Source organism: Diospyros lotus, chromosome 15 (assembly GCF_014633365.1).
Source record: "Diospyros lotus cultivar Yz01 chromosome 15, ASM1463336v1, whole genome shotgun sequence".
Lineage (NCBI taxonomy): Eukaryota > Viridiplantae > Streptophyta > Magnoliopsida > Ericales > Ebenaceae > Diospyros > Diospyros lotus.
The window spans coordinates 30,357,250-30,378,888 of record NC_068352.1 but is presented as its reverse complement, the minus strand read 5'-3'; the positions used below and the strand labels follow the sequence as shown (position 1 = coordinate 30,378,888).

Below are 21,639 nucleotides of genomic sequence, written 5' to 3'. Positions count from 1 at the left end.
GTTTCCCCAGCTCAAGCACGTTTAACCCGATAGTTTCTTGCCTATATTCATCGCAAAAGATATCTAACTGGTGTTTAATTTCTTACACTATCCTCGATATATACTAACTTTTATAGACTCTCGGGGTATTACAATTCCTTTTGAGCCTGGCCTCGAAAGTCTGTGAACCTTTCCAAGTGTTTAGGGCTTTCTACTCCTCGAAAAATCTTAGGGCTTGCTCGATTGCTCAAGTATCCCACAACACTTGCCTTCACGAGGAATTAACAAGGTCATTATAAGTAAAATACACTTCTTTACTTTATAAATTAGTTCGTCTTGATCAAACATGAGTAACGGTTCATTAATCTTAAGATTAAAGTGGTGTAATTTGTCAAGAATATGAATATACTTGAATGAAATATTAAAAATCTAAAATAAAAAAATTACAAAAATTCAAAAACTACATCCTTAAAGCATTAAGTTGGTTTGGTGATCGAATTGGCCAAAATATTAAAACTAAGATAACTGAACTTGTATCAAAATTGAACTAAATTAGTTGAATAAAAAAAAAGAACAAATAAGAAAAAAATTGAATTGATTGGAAAAATAAAAAAAACTAAACAAATGAAAAATATAAAAGTTAAAAAAATAATTTTTTTTTTGATATTTGGATTGATTTGATTATTTCAATTTTTTTCAATACGAAAATCGGACGAATCAAAATTGTCAAACTTAAAAATAGAATTAAATCGACTCTTAGCTTAAACCGAACCAAACAAACAATTTTAATAGATTTGGTTTGATTACTTTGATTTAAACCCGAAGTTTTACTCACAGCTTTTATTCTTTTATTTTAAACATTTTAAGACGTTTTAAAACATAAAAACACAAAAATGTTTCTTAGTTAGTATTTTATTTTACGACTGCAATACCAAAACTACCCCTGGGCATCAATTCAACGCCATTCATATTCGTCGATTCCATTCTTGTCGAGTTGTGCAATCGAACGCACTGTTTCCGCACGGATGACATACGCCTCGAACCTTCAAAGCTTTCCTCATTCCACTCCCAGGCCTTTTCCAGCTCTCGCAAGCACGTTTCGTCTCTCCGGAGGCAAATCATCCAAGACGATGCTCAATTTGCTCTCGTAGAGGAAACACCTTTTCTTGACAAATTTTCCCGGTAAACAAACGGCACCTTCGTTTTCAGTTTCTGTTTCTTCTCATTTCTCGATGTCAATGGTTGCGTCATCTGCGGGTTGTTGCATATTAGTTGCTGTAGACTGTAGATTGTTTTCCAGAGATTCAATTAAACTCGCTTCTTGAGTAGATTTAAGGTTAGCGTGATCGTGATCGTGATCGCGAAGTGATCACGATCACAATTTATTGCGTACGAGGTCATCTGTAATTGAAATCTTCATGCTAAGGTGGAGCAGTATGCGAGTCATGGCATGACTTTCAGTTTTTATCTCCACCTCTCTTTTTTTTTTAACAGGTTTCCTTTTGTAGTTACTCAAAAGAAAAAAAAAAAAAAAAGGAGCAGAAGAGGCTAGAAGTTGAAGTTTGCTTGATCAGGGTTACTCTTTAAATGTGAGATAAGATTCAAGCAAATGATTGGATATGCAAGTGGCACCTCTGTACTTAGTATAAAATTCCGGCACATCAATGGACATTGATAATGTATGAATATATGTAATTTTCGTAAGTATTTATGAGAATCTGTGTGCAGTTAGGAAGAGAATGTGATGTAGATCATAACTAACCTCCCAAATTTGGATATTAATTGGGGAATATCTTCTATTCCATATGCTATTTGGAAGGGAGACATGCGGTTTATCATAATCAACATCACAGATTTGATTCTAAGTACTAAAAGTGATTTGAAAGTAGATTTCAATTTGTTTTACATGCCATTTATCTGCCACTCTGTACTGCAATAGATAGAGCAAATTTAATTTCTACTTTTGAACATAAAATTTGTGTGTGTAAATATTTGTTGCGTTTGTAAATGAAAAGAAGGTAAAAAGATCCTGTAACAAATTAATTTATCATCTTGTAACTTAGTTCTTGATTCCTTGCCCGTAATCTGATTTCAGCTGTTGTTTGATAAAAGATGAGAGTTCAGTAAGTTGTTTATTTGTCATGCCGAAAGTTCCCACCCAACACAACTATATTTCTTAGATAATTTTTTTATAAATTTTTGCTTACAGTACTGCTTCTTCAAATCTATATCAGGACTTTTGAAGAGGAATTGCCGCTGGCAGTACAGAATCAGATACAATGGAGGAATCTGAGGGAACTCTTTTGAACTCACCCCTTATTAAAAAAATATCCAATGGTGATTACACCTCGGTTTTCAAAGACTATGGATTGATTGGCATGTTGGGTGTGATTGTTCTCTCAGTACTCATACCCTTGTTGGTGTCCGTGATGCTTGCGGGGAAGAAAAAAGTGAAACAAAGAGGGGTTCCTGTAGATGTTGGAGATGAGGCTGGTCTAGCAATGCGCAATGCTAGATTGTCCAAATTGGTTGAAGTTCCTTGGGAAGGGGCCACTACTATGGCAGCTTTATTTGAGCAGTCTTGTAATAAGCACTCACAACAACTATTTCTTGGAACTAGAGAGCTAATCAGCAGGGACTTTGCTACAGCCAGTGATGGTAGAAAATTTGAAAAGCTACATCTGGGAGAGTATCGTTGGGAGACTTATGGGCAGGTGTTTGATCGTGTTTGCAACTTTGCATCAGGACTTGTTAGATTAGGTCATGATGTGGACACTCGTGTTGCCATTTTTTCTGATACTCGGGCAGAGTGGTTAATTGCATTTCAGGTAGCCCTGACAATCTCTTCTACTTTCATGCTGTTTTTCACTTTTCTGTGTTGTGGGTGAAGAGATGAAGTTTGTGCTTGGGTTTCAGGGTTGCTTCCGGCAGAATATCACTGTTGTTACCATATATGCTTCTCTAGGAGAGGATGCTCTGATCCACTCACTTAATGAGGTAGGAAGACCATTCTTAAAGCAGAGCTGTCTTAACTCATCCCTTCTCTTGAGATTAGGGCAAGATTTTAGATGATTTACTGCCCAATTTGTTGAGCTGCTATAATTTCATTGCATGATTTGTGATTTTAGATGATTTTAGATGATCTTGTTGCATGATCCTGGCAGACCCAGGTGTCGACTCTGATTTGTGATTTTAAGCAACTGAAGAAGTTGGATGCTGTAAGTTCGAGTCTAAAAACAATGAAGAACATCATTTACTTTGAAGATTATGAGACTGGAAGTGAATCAAATCCCTCCAGAAATATGAGCACTTGGACAGTTATGCCTTTCTCTGAGGTGGAGAAGCTGGGGAAAGAGAGTTCTGTTCATCCAAGACTACCTATCAAGAAGGATATTGCAGTTATCATGTATACAAGTGGTAGTACCGGTCTACCAAAGGTTTGCTGCAATTTTCAGTTTTCACTCCACATTCTTTACCTTCTGTTTTCTGCTATGCTGAACATGAAATCAATTAAAAAATACTACATATTAAATATTGTAATTTGGAAAGTAATGGGATGATAACAGGTGGAACGTGAAAAAGTCTTAACATAAAGAGAGTTATTAAGAAGCTTGATTATTGGCCCTTTTTTCTTTATATATATATTCTAAATAGAAGCTTGAGTGCTGACCTATACTTTTTGTAAGTAGAGGCTGAGTCCCAACTTGCTTTGCTCTAACGTAGTTGGTAGTCCCTTCCTCTTTACCATGCAAAATAAGCTTGGACAAGATGTTTACATAGAGCAGTAAAATTCATGATGATGACCTTAAAGGAATTGTGCACTTTTTTTTATTAAATTATAAGCAGCTTGCACCTTTTCTTTCTTTTGTTCTTTTTTGTTTTTTATCTCGTTCCAACACTATGAGAACTTAAAACTTTTTGGATATGTCGGTATTGATGATGTAGGGAGTTATGATGACCCATGGCAACCTTGTAGCAACTGCTGCTGCAGTTATAACTGTGATTCCAGGACTAGGAAAGAGTGATGTTTACTTGGCATACTTGCCGCTGGCTCATGTTTTTGAGTTGGCAGCTGAGGTATTTTCATCAATGAACTTTATGCACATAGGATGTTTTTGAGGAATATTTGTGTTCATTAAAGACATGAGCCTTTTGCAGTCTGTAATGTTAGCTGCAGGTTCTGCCATTGGTTATGGGTCGACCCTGACATTAACAGACACTTCTAACAAAATCAAGAAGGGAACCAAGGGGGACGTTTCTGTTTTAAAACCCACTCTCATGGCAGCAGTTCCAGCAATTCTGGATCGTGTTCGAGATGGAGTTTCAAAGAAGGTTTGGAGTTTGGACAGGAAATAAAAATTTACTGTCATATTGTTGTTGTTGCTGGATTACGATGCTGCAGCTTCACATGTTATATCAGTATGGTGATTAATCAGCACTTCTTTGACTTTTTCTATTATATTAATAGGTTGAGGAAAGTGGAAGTCTTGTGAAGACACTTTTCAGTATTGGCTACAACCGCAGGCTGGCTGCCATCGAAGGTAGTTGGTTTGGAGCCTGGGGATTAGAAAAATTACTGTGGGATGTCGTGGTTTTCAAAAAAATACGTTCTGTACTTGGGGGAAGAATCCGATTCATGCTTTGTGGTGGAGCTCCCTTATCTGGAGAGACACAGCGGTTTATCAACATCTGTGTGGGGTAATATCCTGTGTATAGGACAATTCTTTTGATTTCCTTCTCTCCTTTATCTTAATTTTCAATGTGTAACCCTGGTAGTTGAGAAAATTGGTGAATGCAAGAGTAATTTTTTAAATTATCAGGGCATCCTTAAAAATATGGTGGTAATTTATGTGGTAAAATTATAGTGTGAACATATCTTATCTCTTGCCTGGTTAACTGTTGTTCTGCATTTGATGAGGTGCAGACCCCCTTTGTCAGTGACACTGAAACACTGTGATTTTGATATGCTACTTGCACAATGGAAGACATATGCATAATGTCATAAGTATAGTTTCTTCAGGATTATTGAGGTATCTGTTGCAGTTTTAAGTTGCCATTTATTAGGTTTCCAGTTTTCTATGAGTTTTTCGATTTTTCAAACAATCTAAGTTGTATTACGTGCATGCTCATGAATATTTTTCTGAATGAAGTTGAAACATTTCCATGCTCGTATCTTGATTAAGTCTGTGAGTATAAAGTGAATGAAGATGATTGTCATCAATCTTGCAGACAATTTGTGGTCACTTTTGACTCCTTTAGTACATGCTCAGTTTTTAGATGGATTCTTTCTTGTTGGGGCTTTCTAATGTGATCCTTCCTTGGAAAACTTCTTGTATTATGGGGTCTGAATTAGGCACTTATGATTGGATCTAAAAGGCATGTTGTTACCATTAGGAACCAAGATCTCCCTTCAGTGTTTAAGATGTGATTGTCTAGCTCCCACACAAGCTGAAGAAACCAGGCAAAAGGATGAAATGAGGTATTTCTATGGAAGTTTGCATGCTGGCAGATATAGATGCTTTTGTGGGAAGAGTTAAGAGTGTGAAGTGCTTTCTGAGGATTCCATTGATCTAAGTAGATCTTTGTTGTGGTAGTCTTGCATGGTAAAGTTAAATAGGGATTAATTTGAATTATTTGTGACTGGATGCATTATTTGCATTCATTAACAAGGATACTTATAACTGAATGCCTGAACAGTAGACAAGTTGACTGTCTTCATATCGAAGATAACTGTGAATAGTGAAAAAGGACTTGGAGATTGAATAGGTTGCTGCAAGATCGCAGCGATCAAGAGGTGGTCTGTAATCCTCCAGTTTGATTTTGGTTTGGCTAGAAGCAAAACCTGTAGTTATATCATGATAAAGACACGACGAAATGGCATCCCATGTGAAAAGTAAAGATTGCAGAGGGAGATAATCTAGGAAATAACACACTGACATCTCTGTGCCATAGTGCAATTTACTTAACTTTACAGGGGAAGAATAAAAAATGTATGACATCGTTTATCATGAACCAAAATAGTGTTGTTCTTAGAAATAATCAAAGACAATTTGCCTTAATTAAATTACAATGAGCAAGAACATCATCCTCTTTTAAGGAGAGGATTATAAACAAAAAAGGAATGAAATAATCTAAATATTGACAGCATCCTAAACTACATCTTTTACTTACTATATTTACATAATATATACATAAAACTTAAATCCTAAAATATTCTAGGATCAAGGACAAATCTTCCTTAATTTGAGAGAGCATGTTTCCAGCACTCCCCCTCAAGCTGGCTTGTAGATGTCTTCCATAGCTAGCTTGCCAATAAGTTTATCAAATTGCTTCTTGTGAAGACCCTTAGTTAGAACATCAACAATTTGTTCAGTTGTTGGAAGATATGGCATGCATATTATTCCAGCATCGAGCTTCTCCTTGATGAAATGTTTGTCCACTTCTATATGTTTTGTACGATCATGCAACATCGGATTATGAGCAATAGAGATGGCAGCCTTGTTGTCACAATAGACTTTTATAGGTTTTGATTGAGGAAATTTCAGCTCTTCAAGTATCCTTTTGATCCACATCCCATCACAGATTCCATGAGCAACAGCTCTAAACTCTGCTTCTGCACTACTTCTAGCCACCACATTTTGTTTTTTTGCTTTGCCAGGTGACTAGGTTTCCTTCAACAAAAGAACAGTAGCCTGAAATAGATCTCCTATCATTAACACTTCCTGCCCAATTTGCATTAGTGTAAATCTCAATTTGTAGGTGGCCATGTTTCTTGAATAGTAAGCCTCTTCCAGGAGTCTCTTTCAGATATCTTAGGATTCTGTAGACCGCTTCAAAATGCTTTGGCCCTAGTGAGTGCATAAATTGACTCACCATACTCACTGCAAAAGCAATATCAGGTCGTGTATGAGACAAGTAGATTAATCTGCCCATAAGTCTTTGATATTGTTCCCTGTTCTTTACTTCTTCAGTTTTGGCAGCATATAGTTTCACATTAGGCTCAATGGGAGTTTCTGACACCTTGCAGCCGATTAATCCTGTTTCTCCAAGAAGGTCAAGAACATATTTTCTCTGATTGACAAAGATGCCTTCTTTGGATCTTACAAACTCCATTCCAAGGAAGTATTTTAGGATCCCCAGGTCCTTGATTTGGAACTCCTTTGCAAGTTTCTACTTGAGGACTGCTAACTCTGTATCATTATTACCAGTTAAAATAATGTCATCAACATAAACAATCAAAATTGCAACTTTACCATCCTTTGAGTGTTTATAAAATATAGTGTGATCTGTCTGACTTTGAAGGAAGCCATAACTGGTAACTGCCTTTCCAAAACATTCGAATCATGCTCTTGGGGACTGTTTGAGACCATACAAGAATTTCTTCAGTCTACATACTTTGTCACTCCCAAGTTTATTTTCAAATCCAGGTGGTAAACTCATAAAGACCTCCTATTCAAGATCACTATTAAGAAACGCATTTTTGACATCAAGTTGGTGTAGAGGCCAATCTGAATTTACTGCAAGAGACAACAAGACTCTGATAGAGTTTATTTTTGCTACAGGAGCAAAGGTCTCCTGATAGTCAATCCCATAAGTCTGGGTGAAGCCTTTAGCCACCAGTTTGGCTTTGTACCTATCAACACTCCCGTCATCCTTAAATTTTATTGTAAACACCCATTTACACCCTACTATTTTTTTCTCTGGGCAAGTTAACTATCTCCCAAGTGCCACTTCTCCTAGAGCATTCATCTCCTCTATAACTGCTAATTTCCAGTTTGGATCATCCAAAGCTTCCTATATATTCCTTGGCACAAACAAGTGTGAAATCCTAGATGTGAAAACCTTATGATTCTTAGATAATCTGTGGTAGGAGAGGTATTTAGCAATAGGATATTTAGTACAACTTCTGACACCTTTCCTAATTGCTATAGGAATATCAAGATTAGAAATAGTAGGTAAATGATTGGAAATAGTTGAAGAATCAATTTTGGAACTAGTAGAAGGAGGTGGACTAGAAGTTGAAGTGGGAGATCTTGAACTTACAATGCCATTTATCGGGTTTTCAGACTGGTTTTGTGCAGAATTGACATTCAAGTCTTTGTTCTTTTGATTAAATCTCTTCTTGGTATAAACCTGAAGCTCAGAATTTAGATCATGATGATCAGTTTGTAGTAATTCTCCCCCTGCCCGAGAAACCCCTTTACTTGGCATCAAAGAACCAGAATCTCCTAAGTGACCATTATCAGAAACATGTGGTTCCTAAGTAGGACAGATTGCATTTGGAAGGGGGACAGAAACATCCCAAAAATTGTCTTTAGCTTCATGTTTCTCCCCTTGAAGGGAATTTTTGGTAAAATAGGGTTTGTTTTCAACAAATGAGACATCCATACTCACGTGAATCTTTTTTGTGAGAGGATCATAACACTTATAGCCTTTTTTATGATAGGTATAACCCAAGAAAACACATTTGACAGCCTGAAGATCAAGTTTTGAGCGAAATTGAGTAGGTATATGAACATACACAGTATAGCCAAAAACTTTGATGGGAAGGTCCGAATGTAATCTAGTGTTGGGAAAAATATCTTTTAGGCACTCGAGGGGTGTTTGGTACTTTAATACTTTAGTAGGCATCCTACTTATCAAATAGGACGCTGTTAAAACAGCTTCGCCCCATAAATATTTTGGAACATGCATAGAAAACATGATGGCATGTGCTACTTCGAGTAAATGTTGATTTTTACGTTCATCAATGCCATTTTGTTGAGGAGTATACCGACAAGTAGTTTGGTGGTGAATACCTTTATTTTTCAAAAAATCCCCCAAGTGCTCATTGAAATACTCGATGCCATTGTCAGAATGTAAAATGCCAATTTTGGTTTGAAATTGGTTTTCAATCATAGTGTAAAAGTTTTTGAATAAATATTCCACTTCAGATTTTTTGTGTATCAAATAAATCCAACACAAACGGGTATGATCGTCTATAAAGGTAACATGCCATTTTTATCCAGATAGAGTAGAAATTTTAGATGGGCCCCAAACATTACTATGAATTATATAAAAATGTTTGGATGCTTGGTAGGGTTTTGGTAAATATGTAGAATGATGATTTTTTGCCAAGATGTAACTTTCACATTGAAAAGAAGAACAATCCATTCCTTTAAATAATTCAGGAAATAAACGTTTTATATAGGCAAAACTAGGATGTCCTAGTCAAACGTTTCATTTAGGCAAAATTAGGATGTCCTAGTCTAAGATGCCATAGCATAATTGTGTCTTAAACATGAATTGAACTAGTACTACTAATGCCCTGAGCTTTTTTATTATCAGAAGAAATTTCATCAAAGTAGTAAAGACCTTCAATCATACTAGCATACCCAATCATCATCCCCAAGTTTTGGTCGTGAAATTCACAATATGATTCAAAGAACGTAACACGACAGTTACAATTTTTGAAAAGTTTATTAACAGACAAAAGATTGCAGGCCAAGTTAGGAACATGAAGAACAAAATGAAGATTAATTTTTTTGGTTAGTTTAATAAGACCTTTTCCTGCTATAGATGAAAAACTACCATCGGCAATTCTGATTTTTTTCATTTTCAAAGCTAGGAGAATAGGTATTAAATAAATAAGAAGAACTAGTCATATGATCGGAGGCTTCGGAATCAATAACCCATGGAGAGGAATGGAGACAAGAAAGAGCTTTAGGTTTTCTACTTGTGTGTGCCAAGGAAACACTAGGAATACCAGATGAGGAACTAGATTGTAACAGCTTCAAGAGTTGATCAATCTGCTCTTTGTTGAAGGGACCTATGTCAACCTCATTCGCAGTAGGGACCCCACGGTTACTGCCCTTGTCTCCTTGTTTATTGCTTTTCCAGTTGGCAAGTTTGCCATGAATTTTCCAGCAAGTCTCACGAGTATGGCGTGGCTTGTTGCAATGGTTACACCAAACCCGAGGCCGCTCATTGCTCCTACGTTGGTAATTTGCAGCCTTGTAGGCAGCAGTATCAGTAAACAAGGCATAATTTTCAATTGACTCACCAGCAGTTTTTTTGCCGAGCATGACACTTCTTCGGCTTTCTTCTCTTCTAACCTCAACAAATACTTCATTAATAGGAGGTAGGGGGGATCGGCTAATAATCCTCCCTCGCACCTCATCGAACTCAATATTAAGGCAAGCAAGAAACTTGTAAATACGACCATCTTCAACCATTTTCTTGTGGTGGTTGCAATCTTCAGTAGATTTCCACTCATAAGTGTTGAAGAGGTCAAGATCTTGCCACAGTCTCTTCAATGAATGGAAGTATTTGGTAACGGAATCGTCTCTTTGCTGAATCTCTCCCAGCTTTAGAGTTAACTCAAAAACCTGAAATTTGTTACCTAGGTCAGAGTACATCTGATTTACATTATCCCATAACTCTTTTGCAGTAGGATAACACATATAATTGGAACTGATATCTTCATCCATGGAATTGACCAGCCATGTCATGACCATAGAGTTTTCAGCATCCCAAACAGAGTGTGTTGGGTCATCCACTACAGGTTCCTTTTTGTCTCTAGTAATGTAGCCAATTTTTCCTTGACCGCAGATATACATCTAGACAGATTGAGACCAGCGAAGAAAATTATCACCATTTAAACAAATAGTGGTGATTTGGACAGAATGGGTGCTAGAATGGTTTGACTGGGTTGCTGGATGTTTTGTTTGGATGGCAGCGGCAGGGTTTAAGGTGGTTTCGGAAGTGACTTCCGACATAACTTATCACGTTGGGAGTGGGAAAAAACAAGAAGGAAAGGAAACAAGCAGGGTTACCAAGATCTGGGAGGTAGTTGCAAATTGGTTGTTGTCGATGTAAGATGCCAGCAAGCAGAAGGCGGTCAAGGCAGAGAGGCCACAAGCAATCGTCAATGGCTGAAGTTGGTCAAGGTAGAGAGGTCACGAGCAATCGGCAGTGGCTGAAGCAAACACAACCGACCCAATCGGAGTGGGCGTCACCGTCTGGAATGGAGAGCTTGCACTCGCCCAGCAGAAGCTTGCACTCGCAAGAGGTAGAAGGCGACCTGGTGGTTGACAATGGAGGAAGCGACAGAGAAGATGACCTTGGGTCAATCTTGGGTGGCCGTGACCAGTAAATTTGAGCTTGGCGACGGCTGGGATACCAGGGCGAAGGCTGGGAATTGTTGGATCCGAGCGTTAGCGGCCAAACGAGAGGCCAATAGAGAAGGCATAGGCGGTTGCGAGAAGAGCCTCACACGGAATGGATGGCTGGGATTTAATCCAGCTCTGATACCTTCTTAGAAACAATCAAAGACAATTTGCCTTAATTAAATTACAATGAGCAAGAACATCATCCTCTTTTAAGGAGAGGATTATAAACAAAAAAGGAAGGAAATAATCTAAATATTGACAGCATCCTAAACTACATCCTTTACATACTATATTTACATAATATATACATAAAACTTAAATCCTAGAATATTCTAGGATCAAGGACAAATCTTCCTTAATTTGAGAGAACATATTTCCAGCAGTTGTCCTAGATGGATTTGAACTCATGTCAAAAGGATTGTCAATAAGTCATTGTGTGGAGTATAATGGAAAAAGTTGTGCAAATCTTTTTCTTCACTTTTGAGAGTAGACTTACATGGTTTTCCTGTACATTTTACAGATGAATATGTGTAAATTATTTTGTTGTTAAGTTTACTAGCCCTTACAGTTAATTTCCTGTGACTGATTTTTACTCAGGGCGCCTATTGGACAAGGATATGGCCTCACAGAAACATGTGCAGGGGCTGCTTTTAGTGAGTGGGATGACCCTTCTGTTGGGCGTGTTGGCCCACCACTTCCTTGTTGCTACATCAAGGTATTTCATCTCCTGGTTTGCAAGGGAAAAAAATTGATTTTAGTAATTTCACGCACACGCACACACACACACACACATATATATTGTAGTTGCCCATGTAGACTATAATTTTGTAAATATTACTCAAATTAGACTTGAAAATTGAGCTGAAGTTAACCTAATGAACATGGATAATCAGGAGTTGGTAAATTCAAGCAATTACAACATTAATGCAGTTTTATAGTATCGATCCATTTGCCATCTCACTAAAATCTTTTAACTGGCTACACATGGCCCGGTATTTATTGTGTGGAGGGGCTGCATCAGTGCTGGTGTGGCTGTCAAGCACCAAAATTGCTCCCTATAAAATGACTCCAATTCAAAGAATGATTTTCTGGTCCCTGTATGCCAACAATCTTTCTTGAAACTATGCTGCTACTTGAACCCATGAGCTTGCCCCAATACTAGTTTCTAGGATCAATCTGCTTACCTTTTTACCCAAAGCCACGACTATTAGTAGATGTGCAACGTCTTTCTTTTACTGGCAGCCAGAGCCATCAAATACAGTTTTGGCCCATAAAGCAGTTTTATGCTTTCTATACATCTTTATTTAAAAAGAGTAGTATTGGGAAGCCAGCACAAAGTCGAATTCCGTCAAACAATTAAGGTTCCCAAGTTACTAATGGATTAGCACAGTATGCTGTCAGTGGTTTTGATCATCTGAGTCAATGGGTGATTTGCAGGCCACCCCCAGCCCCTCTTCCCTGGGGATGGGACCTGCACCTTATTCTGATACTAATTTGTTATACTTGATGCAGGAACCACCTAACCACACATATTAGTAGAAGTTCAACTTTTTTCTTACTAACCCCACCAGACCAGACCTCAATACTAAGTTGCTGGGGGGGGGGGGGCATGAGTAGATTGCCCAGTATAGCGTGGCATGTTGCAGAAATGTGACTTTCATCTTAGGATTAGGCTTTAAAAGATCTACATGTTTCTGTTGGACAGGATCTCAATTTCCTTCTACATTTCCTTGTCAACTTGACCTACATCTTGATAATTCAAGATAATGTAATAATTAGATTTATTTTAGAAAAATATCCTTAGGATCACACGAATGTATTTGCTTTATATGAAACAATGAAAAGAGTAGTTACCCCTTCCTGTATGGCTTGTGATTATTTGTTTATTTTGTATAAAAGAATGAAAAGAACCAGTTGTAAATATTTGCTTGTAATTTTTGTTAATGCTAGCAAACCTTGCTATGTTTTACTCGATTCTCTCTCTCCTCCCTTTGATCCCTCCCCTACTCCTTTTAGTAGCTACTTGTTTTGAATTCACTTTGAGTTATGGATCACTATGACATGCATAATGTTTAAAGTTGCTCGTATCATTTTTAAACACAATGTTTATTTAGTATTGAGAAATAAAAAGGAAAAAAGTTGCACACTACTACTTTTTTTCTTTTCCCCTTTTTTAGACAATTTTGAAACACATTTCCAAACAGATATCTTTCATTCTAAAATGCAGCTGGTTTCTTGGGAAGAGGGTGGGTATACAACATCTGACAAACCAATGCCTCGAGGAGAGATCACAGTTGGTGGGTTTAGTGTAACCGATGGGTACTTCAACAATGAAGCAAAAACAAAGGAGTCATTTAAGGTATGGTTTTATATGGCTACTTGAGAATGCTGCCTGTTGCTGGGGGATCTCTGATCCTTATGATTGCAGGTTGATGAGAGGGGCATGCGCTGGTTCTACACTGGCGATATAGGACAGTTTCACCCTGATGGATGCCTGGAAATCATTGACCGAAAGAAGGATATTGTTAAACTTCAACACGGAGAATATATATCCCTTGGCAAGGTATGCATCTAATTCTACCCTAACAAAATAAGTCACAGAAAATGTCACTACTTTTAGTGACATACCATACTTTCTGTAAGATCTTGTCTATTTAGATAACTTCCATCTTTCTATCACGTGAAGAAGCACATTTCTAACCATCTGTGGTATTGTTGTACTGCTGCATAGAAAGTTTATTCAAATTAACTTGTTGCTACTAGTGTGCCATACTTAGCAGAAGCTGACCATTAGGCTTTTCTACTCTGCTGAGTTCATATACTAATCCATTCTCCTTGATAATTCACTGTAGGTTGAGGCAACTCTGATGACAAGCAACTATGTGGACAATGTTATGCTGTATGCAGATCCTTTCCACAACTATTGTGTAGCTCTAGTTGTTCCTGTTCATCAGCTCCTCGAGAAGTGGGCCAAAGAAGCTGGCATCAAGTATCAAGATTATGCCGAGTTATGTGAAAAAGTAGAGGCTATAAATGAGGTCCAGCAATCCATTTCGAAGGTTTGCCCCTTTATTTTATGAATAGCATCCTCATCAATCTCCTATCATTTTGGAGGATTGGGAAGGTTGGTTAGATATTTAAGCATTCACCTATCTGTGCCTGCATGCATTGGATTAAGTCATCAACCTTTATTCCCTTAATGGATTCTGGAAGTTGTCTGCAGGGTCTGGAATTTGTTTAGGACTTTTGAGCTTGCCATGTGATTGAAAAGCTCCTTGTTCATGTCTATTACCATCTGCAGGTGGCAAAAGCTGCAAAACTGGACAAGTTTGAGACTCCTGCAAAGATTAAGCTGATACCGGAGCCCTGGACACCGGAGACTGGATTGGTTACTGCTGCTCTCAAACTAAAGAGGGAACAATTGAAGGCCAAATTCAAAGTCGAGCTGCAAAAGTTATACCAGTGAAGCACCCTAATCATTCTGCATTTTACTCTGTGTTATGTTCACTTCATTATCATCTGTATTGTCCTGTTATCTTCCTCACCCTTTCCCACCACTACTGCTTACTTTTAGAAGTTCCTTTAGATACTTTTGACCTATAATTTTGTGAGTTATAGATGAATAATTATTAGACTGAAGATGTTTGTGTGTGTGTGTCTGTGTGTTTTGTTTATTTAAATAAGAAAAGGTTCGAAGCGACCTAGAAAGCTCTTTGCTTGGATGTAATCTGCATGGCTTCTATTCCTGCTGGGCTCGGGGAGATTCGGATGAACTATAACCATGCATTTGATCTAGTTAAAGGGATGTAAGTGATTAGACAAAAGAATGCCCTTGTATGGTGTTTGGGATATCATCAAGTGGCATTTAAATGAAAAGGCCCAAGGCATGTCTACTACTGGAAGTTCACAAGTGTTGAAAGAAAAGGTCGTATTCATAATGTTTCTCTTATGTTCTGCCAGGAGACTGCTTTCACAAACTTAAATTTGTTAACATCAACAAGCCCATTTTATCACAAAGTAGGATGAAATGAGCTCACACCTGTGAAACTCCACACAAATTTTTTCCATATAATTGGGTACATTCTTATTGTTACAAGACAATGAACACATAGAATCACACCTCAGATTCCTATCCAGGGGAACATAGAAGAGGAGAATGGAATTGAAAGGGGACTACTCTTGGAGAACACGAGAAGAACATATCTAGTGCATGATGTTCTTTGCTTTGCAAGAGTTGGAATAGGCTTGTATTTGTATGTGATTTTTTCCTTACCTTTTCGCAAAGAGAGAGTATCTACAACTTGAACATGTAATTTTCTGGTAACAAAAGATCAACTTTACTGTTCTCACACTTAGTTTTAGAGAAGATGTATAGGAAAACTAAACACCTCCAGTTTATAACTGGATTGAAATCCATTGATTGCCATCCAACAGAAGAAGCAACAAAGGTCGAAGCCAGAACATTATAACACAGTTCTCAGCATAGCCCATTAATATAACTAGAGTTTGGCTCCATTGGTCATCCATCTGTACAACCACGTCCACCAAAATGGACGTAATATTAAGTAAACATGAAATTTGAAATCTTCCTACTCAAGTTTCGGGGCTGCTCAGTGCAGTACCTCTGTTTCATCTCTGTGTTAAACCAAAAAACCTAAAAGCAAAAGAAAAGAGTTTGTGTACTATTTATCTTCGGCAGAGGTTGGGCTCAAGGAAACAGGTGCTGAAGCTAACGATGGCCTAAGGAGAAGATACAAAGAAGGACCCAAGAGCGGGATCAGTGAAAAGGGAAGAAGCCAAATGCCTTTGCCATACCTGAATTGAACAAACCCCAAAAGATTATCCTCAGAAGAGATACTAGCAGATAGTAGAGTATGTGCTGTAAAACCTTACCATTTTCGAGTAGTCATATCATTGTAAACCCAAAAGGGAGCAAATGCAGATAGCAGAGCAAAATCGATGCTGGTGAGATGGATCTGCAGCAGGAACAAAGGCTTGGCAGTCAAATTAAAATGAAATCAGCCTAGCCTAACCTAGCGATCAAAAACATGTATGTAATTATATGTGTATGTGGAGAAACACTTACAAATTTGCTCTCCCGGAAGTACTGGTAAAATTCCTTCCAGACATCAGCGTTAGCTAAACCAGCATAAATGATTAGACCTAGTCCTGCAGCAAGTGATATCTGATGTGGAGTTGGTAAACTTTCTGTTTCCAAGCAACTAAACTGACGTATCAGATAGAAAGCTAGTTATTAATATTAGTAATAAAGCAGGAGAACACATTATAAACAATGACCAAGAAGACAATTTGAAGGCAGGCATCTGAGGTTTGTCCCTAAGCCCCTCCAAAGATGACCACCCTACTTTGAGGCAATAATGTTGTAGGGTAAGGAAAAACATGAGCAAATATGTGACAAAAAATTTCCTTTAGGACGAGTCATGGTAGTAATTATAAGGTGGTTATTTTGTGACTAGAAGATCACGTGTTCGAGTTATGAAAACAAAATCTTTACCAAACAACGATAAGGTTGCATACAAAAACAACCATGTGCTTGCAGGATGATATAGACCCATGACGCCAAAAAGAGGGGTAGATGTAGGGTCGAACTCTGTGCACTGCACTGGGACTAGGGTGATGGGCTGACCTTTCCTACAGTAGCTATGACTCAAATCGAACATTCCCTAGCAAGGAAGGGTCCTCGTGATCATACCTGAGGAGGATTGCTACGCTGATCGCTCCATCTTCCTCTTTTACTTAGCACAAAAAAAAGAAATTTAAAAAGAAGACAAACAACTTCTTACCCCAGCAGTTAACTTTGACTCCAGAAAATTTAGAGGCCACCCTCGGAGTTCAGCTTCTTCAATAGGTGGAGATGGTGGTCTCCAAAGAACAAAATAGGGCAGAAGAGCATATGCCCCACCAAAGAAAGAAAGCACAAGGAATGGCCAGACTGGGATTTTACTCTTTGAGCTGCAAAAAACTGAAGATTTGTTAAATTATGTACACTTATTGAAACCCCTTTCAATTAACAAAAAGGGAAAATGTAAGAGTTTATGTGAGATTTCCATCCTCCTTGTCCCTGCAACTGTTATGCACATCACACAAATGCATGTCAGAGACTTAGGCCAATTGGTAGTCTTTTTTTTTCCTAGAACAATGATATTTTGGCTGAACAGTTGGGTTGAAAGGGCATTGTACGGCCCCTTCATTAGGTCGATTAAATCAGCCAAAAATGCGAACCAATAGTACTGGTGGATGTGGATGGTTTCTCCACATGCTCTGCGTAGTTGAGTTGAAATTTAACTAGATACTTAAAAGAAAGAAAAAATAAGTCTGATAATGTGGTACATCCACAGATATTGGAGAATAATAACTTCAAGAACTACAGCATAAGAACCTGAGGCTGAACACAAGTAAGATGAAACAGTGACAGTACCTTCTACCAGTTGGAAGCAGCAGCATGCTATATACAAGAGGCCACAAACCCATGATGTACCATAGAGAAACTAGCACTTCATTCATCTGGAACCCATCATCTCCCTTCAGATTCAGAAGCTTTTTCAAGAAATACATGTCTCTTAACTGAAACATGTTCAAAAGCCAATCCAGCAAGCAGTTAAGAAATTTAACACATGAATTCTAAACTAGTAACTATTCTCATTCATTATATAGCTTGTAAAAGTATGTTGGTATTTTATGAAGAAAAAAGAAAAGGGAATGAAAAAATATCAAAGCAAAAGTCGTATGTTTTATTCAATCGTAAACTTCAATTTATACAGCTAAAATATAAACTGAAATGAGCATAAAGTGGAGAATAATATGGCATAATATCCAGCCAAAACAACTAACAAACAATATTAGATATTTGCTAATTTATTGGTTATGAATAATCCTATTTTATTTTGACTTCTTTAAACCACATCAGCAGCTATTAAGTCAAAATTCAACACTCCTCCTTGACTTTGAGGCTGCAAATGTAAATTTTAAATTTTGGCATGTCTTGGATATAGCATATGGGCATTTTATAATTTTATAGTTATGAGGCATAGGTATGGTTATGGTTTTTGGGGCATAGGCATTTTTTTGGGTATAGGCATTTTTTTGGGCATAGGCATAGATATGGTTTTTTTGAGTAGAGTTAAAATAACTCCTCATCCTCATGTTGGTTAGCAGTAGCTCTAGCTTCTCCTTCTTGTTGTTGTGATCTGCAACATCTATTTAAATGTAGAAGGATTCCTCATCTCTTCTGGCAGATATGGATAAACCATCTTCTGCATAGTTGGATCTTCCATCATTTTTTCCAAAGCTTCCACTGACAAACCAACTTGAGAAACACCAACCTCAGATGCAGAAGCAGTTCCATTTTGAGAAACTTGGTCCACAACCTCAGTATTTTTTGATGATTCTAACGCAGTTGTTTCCTCAAAATCTTCAAAAGAACTCTTCTGTAATGTTTCTTCAAGAGAAACATCTACAAACGCATATTGCTTTGAGCCCTCCATTTTTGGTTCACTCAATCTCATAGGTCCCTCAAGAAGAAGGGCTCTGATACCATTTGTTGGTATTTTATGAAGAAAAAAGAAAAGGGAATGAAAAAATATCAAAGCGAAAGTTATATGTTTTATTCAATCGTAAATTTCAATTTATACAGCTAAAATATAAACTGAAATGAGCATAAAGTGGAGAATAATATGACATAATATCCAGCCAAAACAACTAACAAACAATATTAGATATTTGCTAATTTATTGGTTATGGATAATCCTATTTTATTTTGATTTTTTCAAACCACATCAACAGCTACTAAGTCAAAATTCAACAAAGTAACAGAGGTAGAGGAGGATCAAGAACAACTTGGCGAGAGACTTTTAAATTTGATATGAGTTATACGGGTTTATAGAAGATAAGGCCATCGATAAAAATAATTGATGCACTAGAATTTATGTAGTTGAGCTCACATAGGGTATAAAGGCTGGTTGTGACAGAAAGTTTACCAAATAGCTCGTTTATTGATACATTTTCAGATTCTACCACCAAGGGGAAAGAATATTCACAATCAAAAGCAAAACAGTTCCTAATACATCACAAAAATCCCTTTTCTAAACACAATAACTCATTAAGCAATCAAAATAGAGCAGACAAATTGAATAGTGTTAAATTTAGATTGAAAACAAACTACAATCAAACCAATAACCACACAAAACAAACAATTACGTTAAAAAAAACCCAAATTAAGAAAAATCACAGATAAAAAAATAAAATATCATTATAATAAAATTGATACAATAATAGTAATTAATTTTAAGACATTAGACACTTATTTATAGATTTAAAATTATTTATAGATGTATATAGAAAATTAAAAAATGATTTACGAGGATATTCTTCTAAATAAGATAAGTCAATAATATATTTTTTTAAATGAGATAAATTTTAATCAAAATCAAATTTGACAATATCTTAATTACAATAAATTAAGAAATCATTTGAATTCGGTTACTATCATAACAAATAGAAGATCAAGAAAAAATCTTAAAATAGACTAAGAAAAGATAAAACAAGCAATGAATTGTTAATCTGTGCTCTACCGGAGTCTGGTTGGGCGAGAGGTTGAAGACATAGTACATGAGCCCAGCCCACAGCAGGAAAAGCAAAAACGACGTCGTCCAGTCCCCACTCTCCCCACCAGAACTATCTTCACTGCCATTCATCTCCCTCTCCAAGCTAGCTTCTTCCTCTAAAACTGAATCTTGGGAATTCTGGTTGTTCATAGAGCTTTGACATCTCTGCAACAGACCCTTCTTCTGGCAATTAGAGATTGTGGGTCTGTAACGAAAAGCCCAGAAAGATCTTGAAGGAGATGAGGTTCTGAGAACTCTCGAAGCTTCTTTCTCCAAACCCTTCTTGTGGAGATGGGAGATTGTGGGTATGGCCCTGCAGGGTCCTAATAATCTTGAAGGAATTGAGGTCCTGAGAAATGGGTTTTTGGAATTTGGGGATTGAGCTGAAAATCCAGGTGTAGGGCAGCTCTTCTTCTTGTGGGGGAGGGAAGAGTAGCAGGAGATGAGGCTTGCGCTGCTGGTTAACATCTTCTCCTTCAAAATGAGCAAAAATCCGAAGTGGAGGGTATACATAAAATAAATGCTAAAGCAAACCCATAAGCTCAGTTTCGGTTTGATGAGTTGAGTTGATAGTTACTTAAACGTGGTTGGTAGGGACTAGGGAGTTTTGACTCTTTGATAATCTTTAATTTAACTCTTCTAACACAAACAGTAGGTGTGTTAAAAGAGCTTAACTTGAGTATTCTTTTGCTTTTTAAGTGTTTTTAATTTAGTTGATTTTAAGTGTTTTATTAATTAAATAAAATTAAAATTTAATCTAATTAAATAAATTCATTAAACATCTTTATATGATCAATTTTTTTTTTTCATGTAAGTAAGATTTCATTTAAACAAAAACTCAAAGTGCATATCTCGACTTTCACCACGAAAATTAAAAAGAATAAATTTAAACTAACAAATAAAGAATATACCTCTAATAAAAAAATAAAAAAATTATATATATCAATATACAAATGTTAGAAGATGTCTTCAAAAAACTGCACTTAAAAAAGATGAATTCTTAAATTACGCTTGTCGCATTTGAAGGTTTTTTATATGAATGTTGACATTTATGATATCAGTACCCAATTATTCACATAAAAATATTTTTTAAAATTATCAATTCATTTAACTTTCCTAAACATTATAATATACATCCACGTGAATATCAATATTTGTGATGTTAATATCCAGCTACTTTTCAAATAATAACTTAAAGTGTATAAAACACATTTATGAGTTAAATTACTATTTTACATAAAAGTTGACATTTGTAATATTAATTTCTAATTGCTAAATAATTTAAAATAGCATAATAATTGAGTTTTTTTATGAATCCATTTATTCATTTAAATTGACTTCATATAATCAAACTTACTCCACTTCAGCCCATTCACTTTACCTCCAATCCAATTTCATTAATCTCATAGGAGGAGTTTGGGAGGTGATGAAAAAGAAGGTTTTACAAATAAATAACTAAAAAAAATAGAGAGAATGAGATACAAAATTATCATATTAAGAAGTTATATGTTGAAATTGATCTATAATCTCATTTGTGGATCGTGCCAATAGCGACATGTCATCAGTGGCGGAGCCACGCCTTGGCTAGCTGGGGCCTTGGCCCCAGCTGATTTTTTGATTTTATATATATTATTATAGATAATTATAATTTTTATAATTTGACTAAGGTTAAAATTATAATTTAACTCGAACTAAAATTCTTTCTTAGCTCCGCCATTGCGTGTCATGTGTTTTGTGGCCGACACACTCTTATATTGTTTATCTTTTCCTTTTGCTTTTTAATAAAGAATGTTCCTTCTCTTTTATATTCTAAAATCTAGTCTAGTATAGAAAATTGCATAAAGAAAAAAAGAAAAAGAGTTATCGTCCAATTATTTGGATGAAAT

General features: G+C 36.6%; 2 protein-coding genes across 4 annotated transcripts; one reads left to right on the top strand and one right to left on the bottom strand.

Moving 5' to 3' along the window:
- Positions 1-969: 969 nt before the first annotated feature.
- Positions 970-14,856, top strand: LOC127792142 (long chain acyl-CoA synthetase 8). 2 transcript variants are annotated; one of them, XM_052322517.1, is made up of 12 exons: positions 970-1,161; positions 2,214-2,807; positions 2,896-2,976; positions 3,144-3,416; positions 3,925-4,056; positions 4,138-4,311; positions 4,448-4,677; positions 11,727-11,844; positions 13,357-13,488; positions 13,558-13,692; positions 13,982-14,188; positions 14,431-14,856. In XM_052322517.1, exons 2-12 carry the CDS (start codon positions 2,259-2,261, stop codon positions 14,593-14,595), a joined length of 2,196 nt encoding a protein of 731 aa, XP_052178477.1. In that variant the 5' UTR covers positions 970-1,161; positions 2,214-2,258; the 3' UTR covers positions 14,596-14,856. The 2 variants fall into 2 exon arrangements, with proteins under 2 accessions (XP_052178477.1, XP_052178478.1); XM_052322518.1 differs by having other exon boundaries at positions 2,189-2,807.
- Positions 14,857-15,592: 736 nt separating this feature from the next.
- On the bottom strand, positions 15,593-20,273 carry LOC127792143 (uncharacterized). Of its 2 annotated transcripts, none has more exons than XM_052322519.1 (6): positions 19,721-20,273; positions 17,569-17,714; positions 16,934-17,102; positions 16,216-16,356; positions 16,023-16,105; positions 15,593-15,944 (listed from the first exon to the last, which is right to left on the bottom strand). In XM_052322519.1, the coding sequence occupies exons 1-6, from the start codon at positions 20,264-20,266 to the stop codon at positions 15,812-15,814; spliced, it is 1,218 nt and encodes a 405-aa protein (XP_052178479.1). In that variant the 5' UTR covers positions 20,267-20,273; the 3' UTR covers positions 15,593-15,811. The 2 variants fall into 2 exon arrangements, with proteins under 2 accessions (XP_052178479.1, XP_052178480.1); XM_052322520.1 differs by having other exon boundaries at positions 16,216-16,314; positions 19,721-20,270.
- Positions 20,274-21,639: the final 1,366 nt, after the last annotated feature.